Source organism: Metarhizium acridum (assembly GCF_019434415.1).
Source record: "Metarhizium acridum strain ARSEF 324 chromosome Unknown scaffold_568, whole genome shotgun sequence".
NCBI classification, from domain to species: Eukaryota; Fungi; Ascomycota; class Sordariomycetes; order Hypocreales; family Clavicipitaceae; genus Metarhizium; species Metarhizium acridum.
Genome location: NW_027094041.1, coordinates 953861 through 978182, shown reverse-complemented (window position 1 = coordinate 978182; position 24322 = coordinate 953861). Strand labels below are relative to the sequence as shown.

Sequence of the window (24322 nt, the reverse complement as noted above, 5' to 3'; positions counted from 1 at the left end):
TAATATATTAATTAAACTTACTTAAGTTAATATTACTTATACTATTACCTATAATAGAGTCTTAATATTATAATTAAATCTTATAAAAAATAGCTGTATTTAAAGGTATTATATTATATAAAAATATTACTTTAATATACTTAATATAATTATTATAAAGTAATTATAATAAAATTAAATAATATAACGTAAGTATATATTAATATATACGTATACTTAAATATTAAATTTCTTTAACTTCTTATAATTATTAAGGTATTAAAGAAAGTTTAATTCTAGTATATAAAAGTTTATATAATATTTAAAATTTCCCTCTTAATACTATTAAATCTCTTTTAAAAAGATTAATTAATAAAAGCTATAAAGCTAATTTTATAAGACTAAGACTTAACCCTATTATTATACCTAATAATATAAATAATTATAATTAAAGCCTTATATAATTAATATTTATTAAAGGTTAGCTTTAAGAAATTAAATTATATTTTAAAGAGTAGCTTTTTACTTTTAACTTATATAAAAATATTACTTTATATTATACTATTAGTAAATTTAATAAATAATATAAAGCGTATATAATAACTAGTCTTAAACTTAAAGGTCTTAAAGAATTAACTTATTAAAGTAATTATATAAAAAGAAGTAAAATTATACGCGTTTAATTAATTTATTTATAATTTACGTATAATATTATTATAAAAACCCTTAACTTTAAAGCTATAACTTAAGAGTTTATAAGCTAATTATTAGGTTATCTTATTATTAAAGAAGCTTATTTATTATATAAAAATACTTTATATTATATAACCTTATATAAAAAGCTTAAATATCTCTTTATAAAGATTAAAGAGAGATATTATAATTAATATACGTAAAAAACCTTAAGAAAAAAGCTAATATTAAAAGGTATAAATATTAATAGTTTATTACTCTTATATAAACAATTAATTATTAAGATAATTAAAAATCTATTAATAAGTAAATCCTTTATTTAAAAGAGCGTAAACCTTCTCTTATATGTATTTTAGGTCTCTTTATAGTAATAGTATTACTCGTATACAGGTAATTTACTTAAAATACTAAAAATCGCTTAAACCGCTTAAACCGCTAAAATCGCTTAAAATGCTAGATGTGGGGTTGTGGCAGCAACTGCGGACCTTAGCTAATGTGCGACCGTAGACTGCCGGAAATGAGCCGGTGCATCTCGCTCGTGACGTTGTAAGTGGCTGGTGAAGGATGGCCCCGCAACGGAGGGTCCCCGGACGGAACCGTCATCAACATGGCCTTCGTTGGAGAGGTTCATGTCGTAGCTACCAAAAAAGCATCCCATTACAATCGTACTCAGCCGCGACAAAGCCGTCGCCAGATTCAGCTGCCATTGGGACTGGTGATTGATGCCCGCGGCGCAATGACGGCCGAGGGTCCGGAAGTTGCACGTCGGAGTGGAGAAAAAACCACGTATCAATTCAACTAGCGCCGGGTCGCGGCCCAGGCCGGTCCGTCTAATCGTCTATGTAAAGGTCGCACCGTTGATGTTGGATCGTCACCCACTCACGACCGCGCCGCTTGCTTGGGCTTAGTAAGTTGGTCGTCTCACGATGACACTTGCTCCCAGCCGTGAACGGGATTCAGGCAGTACCACAAGCCGGGCACAACCTTGCCGTCACACTCAGCAATGGACCCGAGTGAGGGATTAATCTTGAGGAACAGATCCATCGGCATGGCACGCTTGGCGAGCAGACTGGGGCAGCTGACCCCCTTCTCGGCCTGGATATACCTGCCGCAATTCTTGGTCGTCCCCTCAGCCACCTGGGCTCCCTCAGGCGCGGGGACTACATGGCTGGCGTAACCGTCACCAGAGCCTCCCTCGCCGCCAATGTCGCCGTTGCCAGGAGTCGTGCCTCCGGAGCCAGGGTCGGTGTACTCGCCGCCGGGCTGGCTAACGCAGATGACCCGTCCCCAGAAGGGGTCAGTGCCGTAAATGTTGCGGCAGTTATCCTTGAGCGCCAGATTCCACTTGACCAGCTTGGCCCACGACGTGCCGTGCTGTACGCCAATCACCACGCAGTCTTCGTCCTTGTTTTTGACTGTGTATAGTTCGCTGCACTTCTCCGGCAGGCAGAGCTGCAGGCCTGCGGGCACACTGCTGCAGTTGAGCAGGTCAGGGTTGAGGAAGAAGAGAGATGCTGCCGATACAGAGTTTGCCAGGGCGATACTGTCACAGGTGTCGCCGTCGCGCGTCTTGTACGTCTGCTTGCTGCTGCACTCGCTGGGTTTGGTGACGTTGACGTTGATGGGCGGCGGAAGCGTATCGGTTGGTCCCTTGACATTGCAGCCTATCATGTGTCAGCATTCGTGATTTGGACTTGGTGGTACTAGGTGTCCTCACGCTTATTGACGGTTTCAAGTGTCTGAGCAAAGAGCTCATCGTACGAAGAGTAGGGCGACTGCTGCATCATGCGCAACTTGGCTCCGTAACAATAGGAGCACAGCTGCGCGTTTGGCATGGCTTCGAGGCTCTCGTAATCCTCAAAAGCATCGATAATGTCTGTAAAGTGCATGTTAGCTGGCAGCAATTTGCCAGGGCTACTATGACGGCGCACTCACCATTGCAGTACTTTCCCGTGTCCTTGTCCTTGAGGCATGTCTCGTTCCAGCCGGCAATGGTGGTTTCGATGAGTGTCGCGACCGGGTATCCGGGCATCAGATCAGGTGTTGAAGCGCAGACGGCGGCGAGGCGTCTCCTGGCGTTGAGCAGAGATCTCTCGCATGTGGCCTGGCAGACGCTGTCGGTCAGTGCTGAGGAGTCGAGAGAACCGCGGTAGCCCCTCTCCCGAAAGTTGGCGACGTATTCATCGCACTGAATCGTCTGCTGGAGAACCTGCTGGCAGTTGGAGTTGAGTGTAGAGCCTTCCAGCTGCTTGCTGGTGACGAGCTGGAACCCGGTAGCACGGCTCTCGAGCAGGGCAGTCGTAAGGGGTGTAAAGCCACCCAGGAGGGACGACAAAAGTAAAAGATTCTTCATCATGAACATGTAGAGCTTGGCCAAGTCAATGTGAAGATGCAGGTTTGTAACCGGCTGCTCCCTAATCTCTCGACAGGTGTAGCTCAGTTGTTATGTGGGCAGCTGTATCTTGATGGAGAGCTGCAACTCCCCTCGGGATGGTAGTACTTGGGCCCTTCTTTTGGTCCTATCATATAATTCTCCGGTTGTTCCAGTCTTTTTCCGACGGCCTCTATAAGTACAAGAGCCATGGAGCCATTGTATGCAGGCTGCAGAACCAAGGACCCTCAGCGGAGCAAGGATCCTGAACAGGTTCATTTGCCGTAGAGTTGAGTTCCTTGTCCATGATCAAGTTACAAATTAGTACTTGTAGAAAGACGTATTGCTCGTATCCACACGTTTATGGACCAGCAGAAGCTCAAGGGTGTCGCGACGAACAAGGGTATAATAGATAGAAGCCCTTTCCTGTCCTCGCTCTATTCGTGCCACCCAACGTCTCATTTGATGCGGCCAGGTACATATGTTTTTTTCCCGCATGGCCAAAATCTTCTTTCTTTAACCATTACACTCCTATTTTCCTTCGGGCAATACGAACCATGAAGGCGCTTGTGACCTTCACAGTGTTCCTGAGCGCCCTCGTCCGACTCTTCGTACAGCAAGATGGCCAGTGCAGCGCTACCAAGCTCTGCCCTGCAGGATGTTGTAGCAGCGCAGGTTATTGTGGTTACGGACCCGACTATTGCGGGTAAGTATATCCGATTCAGTCTGTTTATACACGTCGCGCGTGCAAGCACATCGTTGCTGTCAACTTTGTCGACTAACACACTATCTCAGCAAGGGATGCCAGAGCACCTGCGGTCGCAAGTCTGACTGCAACCCCGGTTGGGACAGCGGCGACTTTAGCAAAAAGGATAAATGCCCCCTCAATGTCTGTTGCAGCAAGCACGGCTTCTGCGGCTATACAGACGAGTTTTGCGAGGGAAATGAGGTCAAACGGCCCTCGTGCTCCGTCAGCGACACATCTGTAGACCGAGTCATCGGCTACTATGAGGGCTGGGCAACTTCCAACCGCGGCTGTAATGCCTTGCGACCGGAAGATATTCCCTACGGCGCTTATACCCATCTCATCTTCAGCTTCGCCACTATTAACCCAAAGACATTCGAGGTCTCGCCCGGCAACTATAAGACTGAGGATATGATGGAGAGAATCGGCACCATGAAGCTCCTCTAACCTGACCTTAAGATCTGGGTTGCCATAGGCGGCTGGGCGTTTAACGACCCAGGACCAACCCAGACAACCTTTAGCGACGTGGCTGCCTCTAAGGCCAACACTAACACGTTTCTCAGCTCGCTCGTCAAGTTAATGGATAAGTTTAACTTTGATGGCGTGGATATTGATTGGGAATATCCAGTCGCGCCCGACCGGCACGGCCGCGGTGAGGACTATGAGAATATTGTCACTTTTATGAAGAAGCTCCGCGAACGTATGGACAAGTCCCGCAGAGGCGTGTCCATGGCTCTCCCCGCCAGCTACTGGTACCTCCAGCACTTTAACGTTGTTAAGCTTGAGGAGCATGTCGACTGGTTTAACCTCATGACGTACGATATGCACGGTGCCTGGGATATCGATAATAAGTGGACTGGTCCCTGGGCGAACTCGCACACTAATCTGACCGAGATTCAGCTTGGCTTGGATCTTCTATGGCGCAATGACATTAGTCCTAGCAAAGTAACCATGGGCATGTCCTACTATGCTCGTACCTTTACCCTTACAGACCCCGGCTGCAACAAGCCCGGCTGCCGCGTTAGCTCACCTGGCGACGCGGGCAAATGCTCTGGCACGGCCGGTGTGTTGCTCCACCCCGAAATCCAGGAGATAATCTCCAAGAACAATTTAAAGCCTGTACTCGACCGGGAAGCTGCCGTCAAGACTGTCTCATGGGGCAACCAGTGGACCTCTTTTGACGATGTCGCGACTTGGCGCCTTAAGGCTAATAAGCTGCGCGGCCAGTGCATCACGGGCTTCATGGTATGGGCCATCAGCCAGGATGACGAGTTTGGCACCAATGCCAAGGCTCTGGCTGCTGTTCTAGGTCGTAAAAAGCTCGAGTTTCCCAATTTTGCTGTCCGCGCCAAGGTGGAAGATAGTCCCGATCTTGAGTCCAAGACGTGCCGTTGGACAAGCTGCTATGAGGGCTGCCCGTCTGGCTTTAAAGAGGTCCAGCGCGACGGCCACAAGGAGATTATGCTGGACACAACACCCTGCTTTGGCAAGGGTCACGGTTTTAGTCGTCTTTGCTGCCCGACGAGTTTCAAGTCTCCCACGTGTACCTGGCGTGGCCATAGAAATACTGGCAAATGCAAACCTGGCTGCAACGATTTTGAGCTTGAAGTCGGCTCACTGGATGTGGGTTGCCGCTCGGGATACCAATCAGCTTGCTGCAGCGATACCTTGGTCACGTCTCTGTACAGCAGATGCGTCTGGACCGAGTGCACCAGCAAGGGTAAGGATGCGTGTACGGGCAATAACCCGCATTTCCTCACTTCGAGCAGCATCGGCTCTGGCGGTATGAAGTCGTGCGACAAGGGCCAGAAGAGAAGTCTCTGCTGCGTATCCCCGCCACCTTATGATGTTTCTGTAAATGCGAGTGGCGAAAGAAGGCCGGGTTTCTCAACGCGGGCAATGAAAAACTCCTCTGCGAAGGGGCGTGCTCGTCGGACCAGCTGATGTTGGCCCGAGAAAGCGGTCTCACCATTGGTAGTGAAGGCGGCGATGGCTGCTACGGTGATCTCGCCTTTTGCTGCACTGAACCCAAGAAGCTGAAGCCTCGCGATGAAGACCCTGGCTCGTCAGAGGGCCGCGAGTTCCAAGCTCTGATCCGCAAGTACATGGAGAACCCGACCTGTCCCGCTACCATTCTCTTCCCGACGGTTCATGACAAATTCACTCGTAAGCGTTCCCTAGAGTTCGAGGCAGCCGAATTCAACGTGCTGCACGCCAGGGCCAAGGATTGTACCCTAGATACCTGGGTCCGGCTGCTTCAATACGCGACGCTCGTGTTCTCGGTCAGCCGCGCCGGCATGGATCCCCTCGTCAAGGTATGGGATAAGGAGTTTGCCGGATCCTATGATAAACAACTAGAGTATCAGAACCTCCACGCCTTTTTGGGCAAGTATAGAGACTATGAGCCTCGCAGTGTTGTCGAGTGGGTGCTCTACAACCCAACTCAAGCCGGACCCGGCATCAAGGGTGCGAATGCGGCCAGCCAGGCACTATGCCGAGTTCCTGGTTCGAGCACCCGTAGTGTGCCCGAGTCCGCCCTCTCTGATATTAAGAGCAGAAAGGTCGACGCGTGGAGGACCGGGCGAGGTAGCATTCCTGCCCTAGATACGATCCTAAGCGCCATCATTAGCGGAGCAGTCACACTGCACTATGCCCGCTGGCAATACTATCGCAGCTCTCAAAATGGAAACGTCCCGGGGCCTATGCTTGAAATGGCGTACTGGCTTGGCAGTCAGCCTGGCCGTGAGAATAACGAAGACGTTACGCAATATCAAGATCGGACGCCGCGACCAAACTGGCCGTCAGATCAGTGGGTTCGTAAGTTGAGGATATTTCTATCCCTTTTATGGTTTTTGCCCCCGTACTAATTTTCCCCCCAAAAGTCTTCCACCCTCACATCGATCCATCCAACCGAAACTGGCTGATCAACGAAAACGGAAACACGTATGTCGGTGTCAGGGACTTTCGTGTCATGCACGGCCAGTACTGGATGCACGGAAGCCCCGGCCAAGCGTGGCGTGTATCTCGCAGCAACGGCCGATACAACTCCCGTGACGGATTCTCATGTGAGGAAGAGCTCGGTAGCCTTTGGTATGTCGGGTCCAGAATAACGCTCCCGAACAACGAGCCGGAGTGGGCAAGACTGCTTCATCAATGGGGTGAGATGATCCATCGTCAGGGGTATGTCGGCAACCGCGGCCTGAGAATGATCATTGAGCTGCCACAGGGTGGAAGCAGCACCGAAGTTGACCCTCATAACCCGGGGACCCTGTCTCGTGGGTATATGGGCACAACGGTGGTCGGGGGAAATAACCCATACGATATCAACTTCCTGTTGTCGGAGCAAGGATATGAATTTTCTACTCCTCCTCCCCCGAAAGACCGTGAAGATCCAGACACTCCGGCAGACCAGCCTGAGTGGTAGGCAGGAAGTGTAGGAGAAGGGAGCTCGCACAGAGTTTAACTGTAGACTAGACATGTCGAAGCTGTACAGCGTCAATCATAGAAAAGTTTTCCCTTGAATCTAGCCTCATCTGTTCCCTGTATGGCCCGCTGTTGCTTTTGCGAGTGCTCTACACTAGACTTTGTAGCATCAATTAAAATCTGCGTCAGCTTTGCACGTAATTCTGCCTGCGTCTGTAGAACTGGAGAGCTGTTGACCAGATCAGCTGGCAGATTGTTCTTCTCATCAACAGCATTCACGTCCGCTCCGTTTTCCAGAAGAACACTCGCCAGGCCAACAGCGCCGTAGAACACGGCCCAGTGCAGCGGTGTTCTATCTTTTATAATCACAGGCGACTCGTTGCTGTTGGGCTGAAGATGTTCAACGACGCGGGAGCCCCAGATGCCAACCTCCCGATTAGACACACGAAGTGATTTGCGACCAGAGGTTGTGGGAATAGCCAACATGGTAGCCCGAGCATCAACTGGTATACCCTTCATAATAAATTCCTTGGCAAGTTCTCCCAACTCGTTGTTGCCGTCGCTGTCGTCCAGATAAAGCGACAAGCAGTGCAGCGGCGTCCAACCCTCGGCTGTGAATGCGAGGGGATCGGCTCCATGGTCCAGGAGAAGTCTTGCCGCCTGCAGTGTTTTGTAATAGCGTGGCATAGAGGTCTCTATTGCGGTTGACGGGGCTAGGGCACACATTAAGGGGGTCCAGCCGTTGTCGTTGGCAGCATTGACATCCACACCGGACAATAATAGAAACCGCAAGGTGTCAATCTTTTTGCCAGCAGCCGCCCAATGAAGAAGTGTCTCCCCGCTATAGTTCTCAATGGATTTTAAGGCGTCACTGTGTGAATTGTCGACATCTAGGCCAGTGGTATAGAGGCGGAAAATGCGCATATTAGATCCAAACGCAGCGTAGTGCAGTGGCGTGTTGCCAAGGTCATCCTGGATTACGACGGACGCACCGTGTTTTAATAACAATCGAATCCCAGTTTCGTGTAAGCAGCGCTTGGGGCCTTTCTTAATATGCACCGGTGACCCTAGGTAATGAAGGGCGGTTTCGCGTTCATGGCCCCGTTGGTTAGGGTCAGCGCCGTTTTCCAGGAGTGCCTTGAGAGCTCCTACCAAGTCCACCCACGTGGCCGCTTTGATGACTATATTTTCCTCCTCGTGGTTGCTGTTTGGATCGGCCCCTGCACCGACAAGGCAGCTGATGAGCTGTTGCTGGCCCATATAATCCAAACCAGTGCATTCTGCACGAGGATGGCCGAGCAGGTCCGACCTGAAGTCGGCCGCCCGGCAGAGAGATGAGCTGATGCATAGCGGCGAGTAATCGAAGCGGTCCAAAAGAAGCCGAACGACTTCAACGTGCCATCCCGACACCGCGTTCTCGAGGGCGTGCTCCAAGGCAGCTTCCGACCAGCCACCAGCCCAACCCAAGACATCCTCGACCATGGCGGCCTGACCATTGAGGGCTGTCCGGTCTAGAAGGATGCGATAGCGCTGTTGCGAAATTTTATCGATTCCCAAGGCCATCTTTTCACAAATACGGGTGAACATATCACGGTTGCCCGTTTGAATTGCCATGTCAAGCGCCGAAGTTTGCGGCTCAGTAGAACCATTGAAAGCCCAAGGGTTGGCGCCGGCATCAAGGAGGAGGCCTGCCGCCGTCATGTTAACGCATAATACAGCGACTTGAAGAGCAGAGCCGAAGTCTGGGTCACAGTAGTTGAGATCAAGCTCGCCGGTCCCGCGGAGAGGGAGGAGCTCTCGCAGCTTGGATATGTCGTTGTCGCGGACGCAGGCGTGCAGACGTGCTTCTGGGTCGTTATTGAATGCAGCTTTCATTTGCATCCAGAGGCGTCCATCCATACCTGGCGGTACGGGCCGCGTTGTTGAGGGTGGAGGCGGAATTGTTGTTTACGGATGATGAAGTTGAGCATCTACCGCGCCGATTTGCAGTTACCACGTGTTGGATCACGTGCCACACAGAATTTCCTCCCTTACCTCAGCAAGCTCAGACCATTTCTACGAGGAGTCTAGCGCCGCCAGTCACGTTACTCGTCTAACTCCTCGAGCAAACGGTCTGAGAAACCCACCACAGGCTCCACTTCTGCTTTTGTGGGGGGAGTTGCAATCAGTAATGCAGCCATTATTGGCACAGGGCTCTAATTTCTGCAGCGGATGCCGAACCTACCACCAGGCTAATTAATTCTAGCTTCCGGAGATGGCAGAAACTGCTTCGTTGGGAGAAACTTGAGCTCAGCCAGAACGAGCTCGAATCAACCTCACAGAGGGATGTCCAATTTTCGCCGCATCCCGCTGTTGCTGCTGGAACAGATGACTAGGCCAGAACGGGCTGATCAGGGGACCAGAGCTGGTCTTGTTGCAGACTTTTAAAACGCACTTTTCCCTTGCATTCAGGTTCCTGATATGTTTCTAAGACCAATATGGTTGACATAAGCAATGCCGACGACTCGGCGAGCACTAGGGCCACCGACCCGGTGCCTCTAACTCCCACCGCCCCGGTGGGCAAAAGAGGGGCTTTCTGAAGCTGACCAATAGCGGCGCGAGCCTCCAAATTGGACGTGAGGAACACAACCACTTCCCATCAGCCATCACGACTCCAAAATGGAGCAGTTGCGTCGTTGCTTTTTGCAATGCCGCGATGCGGCATTGAATCATCAACGACTCCGTCTGAAGATTGTATCATGCATAGCTACTTGTTACAGCTTCGCCTCTTCAGCGAAGCCACAAGATAAATAGCTGCATTGTCGCATATGTGCCTACCCTGAATCGCTACCCATCGCATATAAAATTCACATGAAGCATGAGGCAATCGGAATAACCTGTTTCTCAGCATGGAATCATCCAACTGTCTCCAGCCTCTTGATGGACTTCAACTGCATTCCTCTGAATGGCTACATTCTTTGAGGAGGTTGAAATAAACAGGCAGCCCTGCGGTCCATAAATATCTACGTTGGAACTGCATAAGTTAACGGTTTCCTTTGTTCCTTAGATAACTCTCATGCGATACATTTGGCGCCTTCAATGCAGTATGTGATCCTACCATTTTCTGATATAGTCCCTATCGCAGCTATCCACTCTTTTTTTACTATTATATCGCTATTAACACATCATGAGCTCCTTGGAATTGTTATCGCGAACCTGGGCTGACGATTGTCTGCCTCCAGAGAGGGTCTTTCCAAGCCGCGAGGCGTTATATGAAGCTATTAATAAATGGGCCCTGCCGCGAAATTATGCCTTTGTTGTTGGAAGGTCAAGGAAAGACCCGGCTAATGGCCGATGCAGTGTTACTTATGCTTGCGATAGAGGTTGTAAACCACCCGATCCATCGGATAAAAGGAAACGGAAGACGTCAATAAGAGGAACAGAATGCCCTTTTTCCATTATTACAGAGGAGGCCCGTGATTCCTCGTGGCAATTAAAGCATCGCGACCCTAAATATCATCAACATAATCATGAGCCCCGTCTTCATCCATTAGCACATCCAGCACATCGCAAAATGGCTGCTCAAGAGAAGGCCTGTATATCGCAACTTGCAACATCGCGAATTCACCCAAAAGAGATACAGATCTACCTACGAGAGCAGGGAATTCTAAACCTTACAATAAGGCAGGATATTCTTTAGAATCGCATTGCGGAGACACGAAGAGAGATATGTGAGGGCTAAAGTGCAATTCATGCTCTTATTAACCAACTTGAGAAAGAAAGCTTTTGGAGCAGAATTCGCTTTGATGATAAGGGTCGTGTTATGCTAGTACTCTTTGCACATTCACAATCATTAGAATACCTTCAAGCTTATCCCGATGTCTTATTATTGGACTGCACGTATAACACCAATAAATTCAACATGCCGCTTCTTGACATGGTTGGTGTTAATGCTTGTCACGGACTTTTTGCATTGCCTTTGCATTCCTAAGCGGAGAGACTGAGGATGACTATTATTGGGTTCTGGATCGACTGAAATCCATGTACGGGACTATTCATGTTCGACTCCCAGCCGTTATTCTAACAGACAGATGCCTTGCTTGCGTAAATGCAGCAACGAAGGTATTTCCAATAGCAGCCTCTTTATTATGTCTCCGGCATGCGAATAAGGCCGTTCTATCTCACTGCCTTCCTATACTCGCAGCACAGGAGCGGCTTTTATCTAAGCTGTCATCGCGACAACCAACAGATGAGGAACAGTCATTACGATGGAAGGAATTCTATAGTTATTGGCACAACATCATCAATTCGCCAACGAGGCAGCGTTTAATGAAAGGGCCAAGGCCTTTGAAGCGAAATACATCGACAGCCATATTGAGGAGGCTGCATATGTCAAGGAGGTTTGGCTGGAGCCATATAAAGAGAAGCTCGTAATGGCTCGGGTTGATCGAAACACCCACTTTGGCAATGTCGGCACATCTCGCGTTAAAGGCATTCACGGTATTATAAAAGACTATATCGGGACTTCTCCACTGGACCATTTTGAGATATGGCGTTAAATGAAGCACGCTATACTAAACCAACTACAAGAGCTTTCGCATCATCAATCATACCAACAGAATCAGACACCTCCTGAGATTTCCGGAAACCTCTATAGCATCGTGCGAGGTTGGGTTTCATTAGAGGCTATATAAAAGGTTGAAGAACAGCGAAAATTAATAGATGCTGAAAGCTCGCCCCTCTCATGACCTTATACATGCGCATTAGCGATACAAGAGAGAGGGTCAACCAGTTCACCTTATCAAACTTCAACGGCTTGAGAGATATCGAAAGAGGGCTCCCAGGTACCTATATCAAGCACATAGCAGGAGAAATGTGCCCTAAAAGCCATTAAACCACGCCAGAAGCAAGCCATCAAAGTGTACAGTATGTGGTGTTATTGGACATACTAGGGCCTCAAGACTATGCCCTCAACGATATGAATATCTCAAAGCTAAGCCCTTAAACGTTGAGCCCGAAAGGGATTCCTTACTACATAAAAGACTATCATTGGCCCTTGAATATATTGTACAACAGAAGGTTCCGCGTTGACTGGGTGGTTAAGCCAGTTCCTGCAACAAAAACCACCAAAACAGCAGAGTACCTAGATGCGCGGTTAGCATTGGCTGCATCAATAGCGAAAGAGTAGGCTCACGTTGCTCCAGCCAGAAACAAGTCCCGAGTCCTAGTGTGACTCATCATGGCGAAAAGCATTATCGCCATGGCTGCTGCAAGAACGACCAGGACCAGCCTGAGCGATATGCTTTGTAGCACACTGAGGATAATAACCAGCAGCAAAAGAAGCAGCACAACACCCCAGGCTGCAAGCGCTTGCGCCAGCCTCTTGACGGTGGTTCCAGAAAAGATATAGACGTCTGGACTGCGCGAGACATTGCTCTTAGCTCGCTAAGCCCCTCCTGTCAGTGACAAGCCATTTCATGCACAAGAGGAGACTCACTTTTCCTATATACTCCGAGCTCCAAATTGCCAATTTCTCAACCAGAAGCTCTAGGCGTTCTAGGAAACTGTCTGCGTGAGCCGCAACACACAACAAGTCGTTGCCGGAGTCCTGATAAGCCACTTCCTCGGCGGCTAAAGAACCCCTGCTCTCGATCCAGTTGGGCAAACTCGCGATATTCATAGGCTGATGGCTGTCATAACTCAGCATGCGGTGGTTGCGTTCCACAAGCTCATCTGTGCGAAGTCAGCCATAACGCCTAGGCCTGTTCCCATGCAGCTCATCTACGTCTGTATGTGGCATAAATACCACGGACTTGGGATGATGCATACTATAGTCCTTCAGAGTGACTGCAATTTTATCCAAGATCTACTTTCTCTCTGGGTTCTTGTCGCGGCGTTGGCACCCCAGATAAAGGTCTCTTGTTTCCTCTTGATCAACATCATCCAGTCGCTTCTCTAAAACTGAGAGCTGATCTTGTTTGACTAAGAACAGCCGTGAGCAGAGTTGGGAGAACCGCCGTGATATGTGAAAGGGTGCACAAGCGCCGATGATTGTACTGAATTGAGGGTAACCGTTGCGATAATCTTCCACTAATTTGAAATAGCATTAGCAGTCGGTTTTCATATGACTACGAGGATGCTGCTTGCCTTGTTTCTCGCTTTTTGCCACATCTTGTCGAGTTCGCGGGAGAACATTGTTAGACTGTTTGTACAATGATTTAATAGAAGGCATAGAGAACTTACTGGGCTCGGTGGCTTCGAGAGAGCTTGATGGCCCTGCCCCTCATTGAGCACAATCCGAAGTCTTACTCCCAATATGAGCTCACCATTAAAAATGGCTTCTTGGTCAAACTGAGCAGCCATGTTCGTTTAATGTGATGGTAATCCTTTTTGGCTAGACGGATGAAGCTTATGCCTAAGGTCAAAGGAATTTCAGGCTCCAGATCCCACGAGTTGAGCTAACTGCGCGGGAGCTGTGAGGCAACCAATAACGCTGTACAAGCCCGATTGCCATGCATGTGCTGAGTGGCCTACTCAGCTTTTGGGCCTCGTTGGTAGGTTGGGTATCGACCAAGATGTTCGATAGACGTTCGATAGAGCGGAAATTGCATTTCGCTACTCGACCGGATATCAAAGATTTCTTGCGAAGAAAATAGCCAAGGACACCGCCATGAGCTCATCGCCCAGAGACCAAGAGGGGTTCGTCGGACATAGTGCCCGGCAGATTTCTGCACCTGGGGCGTAGAGCTAAACTAATTGCTGTACAGGAATGGAGACAATACTCGGCAAGAGGAGTATCGACACGACTGGCGCCACCAAATCAAGAAGGGTTCAAAGGTACGACCGTATAATCCTCCATACGTAACACCCTACAATATGGACTATCATTGATCGCCTAGATGACAGCCAAAATTCCAAGTCAATCAGAAGGTTTGGTTCGATCCGGGTGGGACGCAAGCACTGGAAGGCCCATACTTGGTCGCAAGCGTGCTGGCGAATGGCCACTTTGCGTTGTGCTATGATGACGGCGAGTACGGGTCGGTCGAGTACGCGCAGGACGTCGAGGCATCACGCCTTAGAGCGGCGTAGAGTGGATTAGTCAATGAGGATGGGAAATGCAAAGTCATTGTAATTATCCAATGTGCAATAGCCTACAATCTCGCACGCTCGTATAGCTATTGTAATGTTTCATCTGTGATCCCGCAACCGGCCTGTAATGATGGATCTGATGGATCCAAACAATAGCGTGACAGGCTAATACCTGCTTACACCTACGACGCGCTCAATTCTTGTCAAAAACCTGAGCGTCAAAAGCTGCAGCAAGGAGGGACTGCTCAGTATCATCTTGATTGACACCAAATTCTCCGGTAACGCACGTCACCGCCGCTACTTCGTACGATGAGTCCACGAATGCGCCAAGCGCTCCTGCGAAGTCTGTAGAATTCTCTGCCCCGTCTGATAGGGTGAAATGGACTTCTTCTCACCATCGTCAAATAGCTTTCCCACCAGCTTCCACAGGCCTATTTCCAGGAGCAGAATTCCGTAGGCGTAGATGTCATGATCCTTGCGATGGTACTTGGAAGGAATCCCTTGTCTGTCGGGATGACGATACACATCAAGTTCGAAATCCTCGACGAAGCGACCGGTTGATGGAGCGGTGCTCTCGCGAGAGTACTCGAATCCACAGAGATATGGCCTAGAGTAGTCGACTCCTTGATCCTCGTCGTAGAAGAATACAATATTATGACTAGCAATGCCCTGATGCACCCACCCCACGAATCGTAGGCGCCTTAGTAATCACTAGTAAATTCTGACACCGGCAGCTGAAGGGGCCCAGCCACAGAGGGGGTGCTTGATAACATAGAGGGGATGCTTGTTAACTAGGGCCATCTATCGAAACAACTTCTCTTTTCCCCATCCAAACGCCTCTATTCCCATAATTTCATCTAAAAAGTCTATACTAGTCTAGAGCGTACTACGCAATGCAATAAAAAAAAAAGGCAAGGAAGAAACCAAAATACGAAGCACATTTCTTTAATTGTCCTCATCGTCGGTATCGGGAGGATGCGGCGTGCCCTTGGGGCTGTTCAGCCAGTCAATGTGGCGCAGGCGCCTGCGGACCTCTCTCTCCTTGAGCTCCTTCTTGGTCATCTTCTTCTTCTTGCGGGCGCGGAACTTCATGTCGGAGTTGTCCTCGACGCCCGAGTTGACGGCGCTGCTGACGACGGAGCTGGCGGCGGTGCTGGCGACGGCGCTGCCGGGGCGCGAGTCCTCGAAGCGGTCGAGGGAGACGGCGGCGTTGGCGCGCTGCGCGACCCGCCCGTCGTTGACGTGCCACTGCTCCGAGCACAGGGCGCCGACAAACTCCTCGTTGTGGGAGATGAGGATGACGCCGCCCTTGAACTCGCGGATGGCGACGGCCAGGCCGCCCAGCGAGTCGCGGTCCAGGAAGTTGGTCGGCTCGTCGAGGACCAGGAGGTGCGGGTTGTTCCACATGGCGCCCGCAATCACCACCTTGACCTTTTGCCCGCCCGAGAGGGAGCCGATTTCGTTGTGGTTGGCGATTTCCGGATCTAGCCCCAGGTCTTCAAAGTGCTTGGAGATGACGGACGGCTGGAGCTCCCGGTAGCCGAGACCTTCGCGGGACGCTTCGTGGTCGTCAAACTCTTGCACGAGCTTGTCGAAACCGAGTTCTGTGAGGGTCTCGCGGGAGACCATGGTGTTGTGCTTGGGGAGGAGGCCGCGCCATTTACTGCAACGCACGGTGTTAGCTAGCTGCTCTTGGTGCGTTCCTATTGTGGGATCGGACAGGGACGGCAAAGGCAAAGGGGCAGAGGTTGCTGAACTTACACTTCGTATTGGAACGTCTTCTTGTACTTTTGACGGCCGACGAGGGATTCGACCTGTCTGGGGGACTTGCCGTCCTTCAAGTCAACCCACTTGTCCATCTGCTCACGATCCTTGTCGGACAAGACACGGGTCTGCTTCATGTGCACCTCTCGGTCATCACCGTTGGCATATCGCCACTGGAGGTACTGGTTGGGCGTCTTCTCGAGATGCATCTCCACGTGTTCGAGCGCATGCTGCTTGATGTAGCCGATACGCAAGTTGGGGTGCTTCTCCACCTTGCCAGAGCCGGGGATGGTTTCGCCGGTGAGCAGCTTGATGAGAGTGGATTTACCTGCACCGTTGGGGCCAATAATGGCCACGCGCGAGGACAAGGTGAGCTGGCATGAGACGTCTGACAACGACGGTTTAGGCGCATTGGGATATGTGTACGAGACGTTGGTCATGCGAATGATGGCACGAGTCATCGACTTGACTCCCGTCAGGATTCCGGGCGGAGGGAACTTGAACTGCACATTGGAGGCGGACAGCGTGTAGTAGGCCTTGGCTTCCGGGCGAATCTTGACAAAGGCAGCCAGGTTGCCCTTATAGCAGGCAAGCTTCTTGTTGGGCTCGTAGTGATAAATATCCGTGGTGACGTTGTCCAGGAATCCAGAGTCGTGGGAGACAATCAGGCTGGTAATATCGGTGTGAGACTTGAGGTAATTCTCCAGCCAAGCAATGTTGGCCACATCCAGATGGTTGGTGGGTTCGTCGAGCAGGAGAACGTCAGCCTTCTTAAGCATGGCACGAGCCAAGGCAAGCTTCATCTTCCAACCGCCAGAGAGGGAGCCGACTTTTTGGGCCTGACGACCCTCGGGACCGGGAGTGAAGCCGAACTCAGTCAAGACTTCAGAGATGCGCTCAGTGCCCTGGGGTCCAATCTCGGGATCCTTTGCGACAAACTCGAGGATGGAAATATCAGCATCTTCGCCCTGGTTATGTTCAACGTAGCATGTGCGCAGAACATCCTGAGGAGGGAACCCCTCAAGCTTGCCATTGGCAATGGATCGCATCAGAGTAGACTTTCCAGCACCGTTGCGGCCACACAGACCGTAGCGATGGCCCTTGAGCAGGCGCAGGTTGGTGTGTGATAGAAGCAACATACCACCATACGCCAATGAAAAGTCGGCATTGACAATCTCGACCTCGCCATCATCCTCCTTCTCGGGAACACCGTACCGGCGATGATCCTCATCAACATAATGCTGCTGAACAGCGTCGGCAATATTCCGAGCCGCCTCGGGCTCCCGCAGAAGGGGCGGCAAGTAAGGTGCAATGCGAGCAGCAATGCGATTGACAAAACGGTAGTTGACATCGGCGGCAACCATATCACTGATATAAGGTCGAGCCAGCTTGTAAATATCCTGCTGGGCAGCGAGACCACCGTTCTTCTTGATCTGCTCGTCCACAATCTTGGCGACATCGTCAAGGGTGGTTCTGGCAATGACCTCCTTGTCGTTGGCCATGGCCTTCTCCATAATGGCGAGAGCGCGCTCAGCAATTTCACGGACTTCAGGGAGCGAAGCACGATCGGCGACAGCCTTGATACCGGGCGAGAGCTTGGGCAAAAATGTTCTAGCCTCGATGGGATCGTGGACCAGCTTGGTCAAGTTCTCAGTAATAACACAGGTCTGACGCAAGACTTCCTGTGCGGTGTTGGGCGAGTTGAGTGAGCGCTCAAGAAAAGGCGTCAAGAGTGCCAAAACAGGCGAGGTCACAATGGCCACAAAGGTTGTCTGGGACAAGGCATGGATAGCCTTTTGAGTAGCTTGAGCCGAGGGGTGCTGCATAGTCTCAATCAGAAGCGGGATCCGAGGAGTAACGTCGTCGTTGGAGAGCAGCGTGGTAAGCGAGTTCATGGTGTGAACAGCCTGCTTCTCAACTTCGGCCTTGAGATCGTGCATGCCAGCCTCGACAATGGGGATAAGCCCGGCAAGCTTGGCGCCCATGGCCTCGCGAAGGACATCCTTCTCCTCAGCCTCCTCCTTGCTGGCGCCAATGGCCAGCTTGGCCTTGTCGGCCATCTTCTGGAGCAGCTTATAAGCGCCAACTGTGCCCTGCCACTTGCCCGTCTTCTTGTCCAAGTATTTGGTCAGGACGGGCAGCAAGCCGGTGACAAGAGCCTCGGGACTCAGGTTATTAAACAGTGCATCGAGGCCATACTGAGCAGCCTCGCGAACGACGGCGCCCTTGTCAGCCAGTGCGTCCAGCGCACAAGGCACAAGGCCCTCCTCCTGGACGAGGAAGACGACCTCGGAAACGGCTTGTTTCGGGGGGAATCGCTCAAAGATGGCGCCCAGTAGGTTCTGACTGCTCTCCCTCTTGAGGCCATTCTTCTTATCAGCAGCAGCCTTCTTGATCTCGGCCAAGACACCGTACTGGTTCAGCCCCGCATAGCCGATCGAGTTGAGGAGCAGCTCGCACAGGCCGTAGCTGGCGTCGACAGAGGCGGCAGAAGTCTGGGCATTGAAGATGGTGTTGATGAAGCCGGCGACGTCCTCCTGCGACGGCGGAGGGGCGGCGTCTTTGGACACCATGGTAGGTGGTGAGACGGGGTGAGGCATCGTGGGCGGCCTCGAGAAGTGTATGTTTCGAGGCAGGGAAATCTTGAAGTAGGAAACCGGCAGATGGTGATGGCTTTCGGTTTTTTTTTTTTGTCTTCTGCCCCTCCTTCAGTCTTGTTGCCGTCTTCTTTGTCGGCGTAACGAGTGAGTGCTTTAGCCGCGAGCGCAAGTGGAATCGTCGCAGTCCACAGGCGCTCTCTCGTGTCCTGCAGACCAAGAAAGAATGAAAGAAAGAAGCAAGGATGGGGAGGAAGAATGTTTGCAAGACAGGGCTACTAGTCAAGCCTTGCTGCAGCGCGCGAGTCTGCTGCTGGCTGCTGAGACGGTGCAAGTCGGGGACACTGCTGTTAACCTAGTTGGGCCGCATGAGCCAGAAATTTTCTGAAAATTTCCCCCCTTGTCCGCTTATCCGCTTATCTACTTTACGCTGGTGCCGCCACCAATTACCGTATGTATGCCCCATCAACCCCATCAAGGGAGTACGTACCTTTTTGCTTTAACGCTCGGACCCTTCCACGTGGGGCAGCTGGTTGACGTCGTTCGAGTGCGTCGCAGGACCGATTACATACTTACATGGCGCTGCCATGTATACGAAAATATATCCTCTTTCGGGTCCATATTGAAGCATTCGCGAAACACACATCATCCACATACGTCAGATCTGGTATTTTCTCGACATCTGCTTTACACCCAGTGGCCCATCGTCCATCCTCATGGCTCACCATATTCTATTTAATCCTCGCCGCTCCCTCCTCCCTGCCCCCTCTCCTCCCCAAATTTCCGCTACATAATAAAAAACTCAGGTCGCTGAGGGTATAATAGACAAAACACATTATATGATGATCCCCGTGCCCATCCCGTCTCTTTCATAGACTCCCACCCGCCACGCTCCTCACTCAAATAACAAAAATGAATACATACTTGGCCCATGTTGGCCCATTACCTCCTCTTTCTAGCCGGATTAAAACAACGTCTTGGCAAATAAAGACAAATTAACGAAAGAAGGTTGTAAAATACAGTTGTGCTCGTATATAGGTGCACCAATAATGCAATCATCGTCAAAAAGAAAAAGAAAAGGAAAAGGAAAATTTGGGCACGGTTGCTAAGCGCCACTTATTATTCTCGACTTTCTCCGCGTAGTGTCACCGGTCCCTGAAACCCTCGGGAGCCCGGTGGCACTTCGGCCAGCTCGAGGCCTTGTGAGTTCTTCCGCGTCCGCAGGCTGTAATGTTGCCCAAGGCGCTGATCCCCAGGTCGATACTTGCCCTTGAAGCGATAGTATCCAGGTGATCGAGGGCGGCAGAGAACAGCAATCATGTTCTTTAGCCAGTTGCCCTGGCTATAAGCTCTATATCGTTCCTTCTTTGCAAACTTGTGCGAATTAATGTATTCTCGCGTCGTCTCCCCACGAGCCATGAGGAACAAGTGGTAGCCCATCAATCCCCCGGGGTACACAATCGAGAGAACTCCAATGATGGCCAGAGCAAATGCGACCCGGAAATGGTCGATGGAATCGCCAAACGAAATTTTCTCGCGCTTCATATGTATGAGAATTTGTGTCAAGCTGGTGCCGATCAAGTACGCGGCCAAAATCGTGGCCGATGTGACAAATGTAAAAAAGTAGCGGTAGTTGCGTTTGCCAACGCAGTTGTTCAGCCACACGCAGTGGTGGTCGTGCGTCTCGACACAATTATCGCATAGTCGGCAGTGGTGAGCCCGAGGTGGCCGCCAAATATTGCAAGTCCGACAGTGCTTTACTGGAACTTCCATAGCAGCGGCCGAGGATTCAGCCGACTTCACCAAAGTCCAATCGTTGGTTGGCGGTCCCAGTCTAAGAGGGTCATCCTGGTCGGCAACTGGGGGGAATTGATGAAGGTTTCGGGGTAAAATCTGTACTCGATCAGCATCACAATGCAATCACGGCAAACTCTGATCGAAATATAACTCACGCCGGGGTCTGAAACGGAAGCATGAATGAAGGAAGAAAGGCAGATATAGGTCAGATACGCAAACGTGATGGGAATAGCAGGCGAGATGTTGTGCCACAGCCAGGGTGCTTCGAAGCCGTAAAATAAAGCACACGGAATAACGACAAATGCGCCCGTTGCAATATTGATAGGCGTGTGCCTAGTGTTCTGCCATCTACCGCCAAAGCAAAAGACCGTATTGCCATCAAAGTACTGATGGACACGACCCCGACTCTTTCCTTGCGAGTCGGTTGTTAGGGGCCGAGGTCCTGAGTGCGATTCTGCCCTGGGGAATCGTGGCGATGAAGCCGTTGAGGAGAGCTTCTCAGCACCCGCGGTATCCCTATGCCGACCGGATTGTGCCTGCTCCATCTTTCCCGGTAAAAGAAAACTTGAGCGGAACGTTCTTGTCGACCTAACCGGGCTGGGGAGGTTTGCGAGATCCCTATAACTTTTGTCCACATCAACACTCAATGCCCTATTCCGGTCGGATGGTCCCTGGAGGGGTTGAACACTGTCAGACATGCTAGCCGTGTGATAATGTCCCGTGGTCGGGCTCGCATTGGCAATAAAACGATCAAACGCCTCCTGGTCGGTCATTTCGGTGCCTCGTGACGGCGGGGGGCGCACACTCTGTCCTGCGCTGATTCTGTGCTGTAGCTGAGCAATGTTCTGGGTATTTCCGCCGCCACTCGCTCCGTCGATGAGGCTACCGCCCATGTCGGTTTCATTGTCGTCGAGATTCGCAGGCGGCGGGTGTAATTGCTGGTTCATCGGGACCGGTCTGGCGCCAGCTCCCCGCTGTGCTTGTAGCTTCTGGGAACTCATGGGGCGAAAGAAGGCGCCAGAGGTCAGTGAAGGTACATGACTCCGCGTGGTCAAACTAGGTGCCCGTGCCGAAGCAATTGTGCTTGCAACACTTCCTCTCTTTGGTTGAAGGCCAGGTGCCAGACCCTTCCGCGTTGCTGCTCCTGCCCAGGTAGCCTTGGATGAAGTGCCGGTCCTGGCGGTTTCTGGTCGAGATGGATCGGCATTCTTGGCCCTTGCCTCGCCCCCGTCATCGCTCGCAATGTCGGTCATTCGCGAGGAGACAACACTCGCGGGTCGATGATTACTGCTCCCCCCAGAACGAGGGGGGATGCCACTACTTTCCCCTGGTGACACGGCCCTGCCGGCCGGGTCTTGGGAGCGCATGATGGTGATGCTTTGTGGTCTCGCGATCTCGTCTGTTGGCGCTACAGCATAACCGAATTTCCGTGTCGTGCCACAAGAGGCCCAATATCGATGGCTCAGGTTACCAGGCGGGCACGGCCGTGGCTGTAGCACAAACCCAAGGCCGGCCACTCAAATTCAGAGAGTATAAGTTGTGTCCGGCAAAGTGTCGCGATACGCGGCGGATCAATTCAAGGGGAGAGGGGATGATTAGGTTGGTCGAGAAGAGTCGGGGGGTTTGTCGAGGGAGCAAAGTAGGTCGTGATGCAACGGTTGGCTGAATAAGAGAGCATCGAAAGGGAGCGACACGAAGAAAGGTGCAGATGTGACAAAAGGAAGCACGGAGTAGCAGAGGGTGAGAAAAGGCGCGGGCGGCGCAGGCCGATGGATGATACGTCAAAAAAGAAGAAAAAGACAGGCTCACGACGATGTGCGTGTCAAGGATGCCAAGGATGCCAAGGAGTGCCGAAGAGGAAAAGAGGCCAAGGCGACGATGGAGAGACGGCAGGCTTGTTCCTTTTTCCGCGCCACACCAAAGCCAGTGCGCCGCCTGCTAGAGTTCCAAAGTTGGCAAGCAGCCGGCCGATTGGCGGGAGACGGAAGCTGAGATGTCGACTGGTTCCCTTCTCTGCGACCACGCCGGGGATGTCCATGCATTGGTCCCATGTGTGATGTGGTTAAGGGGGGACCCAGCATTGATCCAGGCCAAGCCAGGCAAGCAAAAGCACCAGACCAGACCAGACCAGACCAGGCCTGTTGACCTTGAGCCCGGCACCCATGCAGCCACAGACTAGCCATCACACAGTCAAAGCGTCACTTCAAGACTCCGCACCGAGAAAATACTGTAGTCCGTCAAACGAGATACCCCGTATTGGTCATGCATAATACATACTCGGATCATCCGGCCCCGTCAATACCAAAATCGCAATCGGCACTCAGGCTGTCGAAGATGCATCGTCCGGGGATCAGGGCAGCATCAGGACAGCATCAGGACAGTGACCTCGTGCATCATCCCTCATGATGCCGCCGCGTGTACGGAGTACATGGCAAGCACATCGGCCTGCCCGTGCGCAAAACAGCCGTCATCTCACGCCAAAGCATCAAACAAGAAAAGAAGACAAATCATTAGACACCAAAACACACATCGCAAATGCAAAAAAAAAAAGTGGCCATGACGTCTTGCGCCCAGTCAATCCGTCACTAAGCCCATCCAGCCCGTGCTTCCATGAAATCATAGCTACCAGACTTCCTCCAAAAAAGGAACAAGAACAAAAGAGAAAGCAAATCGTGCTCCCCACGTGACATGCTCCCCCAGGTCCTCCCCCATTGACCAATAGCATCTCTCGCAAGCTGCGTGCTGAAATCATACGACCGCCCGAACGCACCCGGGCCGGTTTCCCCAAGGCCAAACTAAAGCTCTCTGACTGACCTCACGGCTTTGCTTGCCTTCCAACCTCCACCCACGTTCCCCGGCCTCGTCACTCCAACGCAAAACCTCTGCACATCAACACCGCAACAATGGCCTCCCAGATCCCTCGCCGCCTATTCAGCACTACCGCCCGTCGCCTGCAGTCCAACGGCGACCTGAAGAGCGAGTCCAAGCGCAACCCCGAGCTTATGGTGCGTCCTCGACCATAGCTGCAAAAAGCCCGCAGCTCAATTCTCCGGGAAAGTGTGCACAACAAGGCAAATCAAACTAACGTATGCAAGATCCTCGGTGGTGTCATGGTCGCTGCCCTCGGCGGAGCCGGCTTCTACTTTGGTATGTCCTTTCTCCGGCCCCCGGTCTCATGTTAAAAGAAAAAAAAGCCAATGGACAACTCCGTACACATTGCTAAATATACCAACCGGCAGGCCGCTCCCCGACAAAGTCCACCTCCGAAAGCCCCGTCACCATCGCCAGCAGACCCTGGGAGGGCGAGGGCGAGGGCAAATACAAGTACCACCCCGGTGGTGATGTTTCCAAGGAGCCCAAGGACGCCCCCAGCGCCCTGAACGTCGTCGTCGTGCCCAACGTCACGCTGCCCGCGGAGCTGCATGAGAAGTACAACAAATGGGGCAAGGAGGGATATCCCTAAACGGGCTGTGTGTTGAGCACGTGTAAAATTGAAAGAGGAGGAAGGAGCGGTAATCAAGCGTACAGAGAAAGGAAAAAAAACCACCAGAAAATACGGCAAAAAACTTTTTCGCATGGGGGCGATTGACAAAAGAACCGGCAGGCTACATTGTATTTTGAAAGGGTGGCGTGTAGTTTGTCCATGTAAAGGTAGTAGTGCGAGTTGAGCATGGAACGAGCAACGGGTATCCGAACCGTTTCAATATACAACTTTTTTATATTTTCATGTCCTCGACCATGTTCTGCGGACTGTTGCTTGCCTTAGGATAGCCCAACTTCAGAGACGCTATTTTCTCATGATGCATTATAAGCGCCGCAATTAACCATGCCAATCACAAACACCTGGTTATCAAATAACTCCCCGAGTTCCTAATGCGCGCCCCC

At 51.2% G+C, this 24322-nt stretch overlaps 12 protein-coding genes across 12 annotated transcripts; 8 read left to right on the top strand and 4 right to left on the bottom strand.

The window, feature by feature from the left end:
* Positions 1-1593: 1593 nt before the first annotated feature.
* J3458_019692 (uncharacterized protein) lies at positions 1594-3034 on the bottom strand (the record flags this gene model as incomplete). Its single annotated transcript, XM_007814251.2, has 3 exons — positions 1594-2336; positions 2390-2548; positions 2608-3034. 3 exons carry the CDS (start codon positions 3032-3034, stop codon positions 1594-1596), a joined length of 1329 nt encoding a protein of 442 aa, XP_007812442.2.
* A 566-nt stretch (positions 3035-3600) lies between these two features.
* J3458_019691 (uncharacterized protein) lies at positions 3601-4235 on the top strand (the record flags this gene model as incomplete). Its single annotated transcript, XM_007814250.2, has 2 exons — positions 3601-3749; positions 3839-4235. 2 exons carry the CDS (start codon positions 3601-3603, stop codon positions 4233-4235), a joined length of 546 nt encoding a protein of 181 aa, XP_007812441.2.
* Positions 4236-4367: 132 nt separating this feature from the next.
* J3458_019690 (uncharacterized protein) lies at positions 4368-5732 on the top strand (the record flags this gene model as incomplete). Its single annotated transcript, XM_066121640.1, has 1 exon — positions 4368-5732. The coding sequence occupies one exon, from the start codon at positions 4368-4370 to the stop codon at positions 5730-5732; it is 1365 nt and encodes a 454-aa protein (XP_065973257.1).
* A 161-nt stretch (positions 5733-5893) lies between these two features.
* J3458_019689 (uncharacterized protein) lies at positions 5894-6655 on the top strand (the record flags this gene model as incomplete). The annotated part of the gene is made up of 1 exon (XM_066121639.1): positions 5894-6655. One exon carries the CDS (start codon positions 5894-5896, stop codon positions 6653-6655), a length of 762 nt encoding a protein of 253 aa, XP_065973256.1.
* Positions 6656-6759: 104 nt separating this feature from the next.
* On the top strand, positions 6760-7212 carry J3458_019688 (uncharacterized protein; the record flags this gene model as incomplete). The annotated part of the gene is made up of 1 exon (XM_066121638.1): positions 6760-7212. The coding sequence occupies one exon, from the start codon at positions 6760-6762 to the stop codon at positions 7210-7212; it is 453 nt and encodes a 150-aa protein (XP_065973255.1).
* Positions 7213-7283: 71 nt separating this feature from the next.
* On the bottom strand, positions 7284-9110 carry J3458_019687 (uncharacterized protein; the record flags this gene model as incomplete). Its single annotated transcript, XM_007814249.2, has 1 exon — positions 7284-9110. One exon carries the CDS (start codon positions 9108-9110, stop codon positions 7284-7286), a length of 1827 nt encoding a protein of 608 aa, XP_007812440.2.
* A 1222-nt stretch (positions 9111-10332) lies between these two features.
* NPY1_3 (NADH pyrophosphatase) lies at positions 10333-10965 on the top strand. The gene has a single exon (XM_066123067.1). The coding sequence runs from the start codon at positions 10378-10380 to the stop codon at positions 10888-10890; it is 513 nt and encodes a 170-aa protein (XP_065973254.1). The 5' UTR covers positions 10333-10377; the 3' UTR covers positions 10891-10965.
* A 2895-nt stretch (positions 10966-13860) lies between these two features.
* On the top strand, positions 13861-14279 carry J3458_019686 (uncharacterized protein; the record flags this gene model as incomplete). Its single annotated transcript, XM_066121637.1, has 3 exons — positions 13861-13889; positions 13958-14027; positions 14097-14279. The coding sequence occupies 3 exons, from the start codon at positions 13861-13863 to the stop codon at positions 14277-14279; spliced, it is 282 nt and encodes a 93-aa protein (XP_065973253.1).
* A 39-nt stretch (positions 14280-14318) lies between these two features.
* Positions 14319-18978, bottom strand: NEW1_3 ([NU+] prion formation protein 1). The gene is made up of 2 exons (XM_007814247.2): positions 16041-18978; positions 14319-15942 (listed from the first exon to the last, which is right to left on the bottom strand). The coding sequence occupies exons 1-2, from the start codon at positions 18641-18643 to the stop codon at positions 15225-15227; spliced, it is 3321 nt and encodes a 1106-aa protein (XP_007812438.1). The 5' UTR covers positions 18644-18978; the 3' UTR covers positions 14319-15224.
* On the top strand, positions 14340-15401 carry J3458_019685 (uncharacterized protein). The gene is made up of 2 exons (XM_066121636.1): positions 14340-14622; positions 14688-15401. The coding sequence occupies exons 1-2, from the start codon at positions 14589-14591 to the stop codon at positions 14888-14890; spliced, it is 237 nt and encodes a 78-aa protein (XP_065973252.1). The 5' UTR covers positions 14340-14588; the 3' UTR covers positions 14891-15401.
* A 256-nt stretch (positions 18979-19234) lies between the features above and the next one.
* ERF2 (Eukaryotic peptide chain release factor GTP-binding subunit) lies at positions 19235-22506 on the bottom strand. Its single transcript, XM_007814246.2, has 2 exons — positions 20593-22506; positions 19235-20533 (listed from the first exon to the last, which is right to left on the bottom strand). Exons 1-2 carry the CDS (start codon positions 21802-21804, stop codon positions 19760-19762), a joined length of 1986 nt encoding a protein of 661 aa, XP_007812437.2. The 5' UTR covers positions 21805-22506; the 3' UTR covers positions 19235-19759.
* Positions 22507-23340: 834 nt separating this feature from the next.
* On the top strand, positions 23341-23900 carry J3458_019682 (uncharacterized protein; the record flags this gene model as incomplete). Its single annotated transcript, XM_007814245.1, has 3 exons — positions 23341-23442; positions 23533-23584; positions 23677-23900. The coding sequence occupies 3 exons, from the start codon at positions 23341-23343 to the stop codon at positions 23898-23900; spliced, it is 378 nt and encodes a 125-aa protein (XP_007812436.1).
* Between the last annotated feature and the right edge of the window lie 422 nt (positions 23901-24322).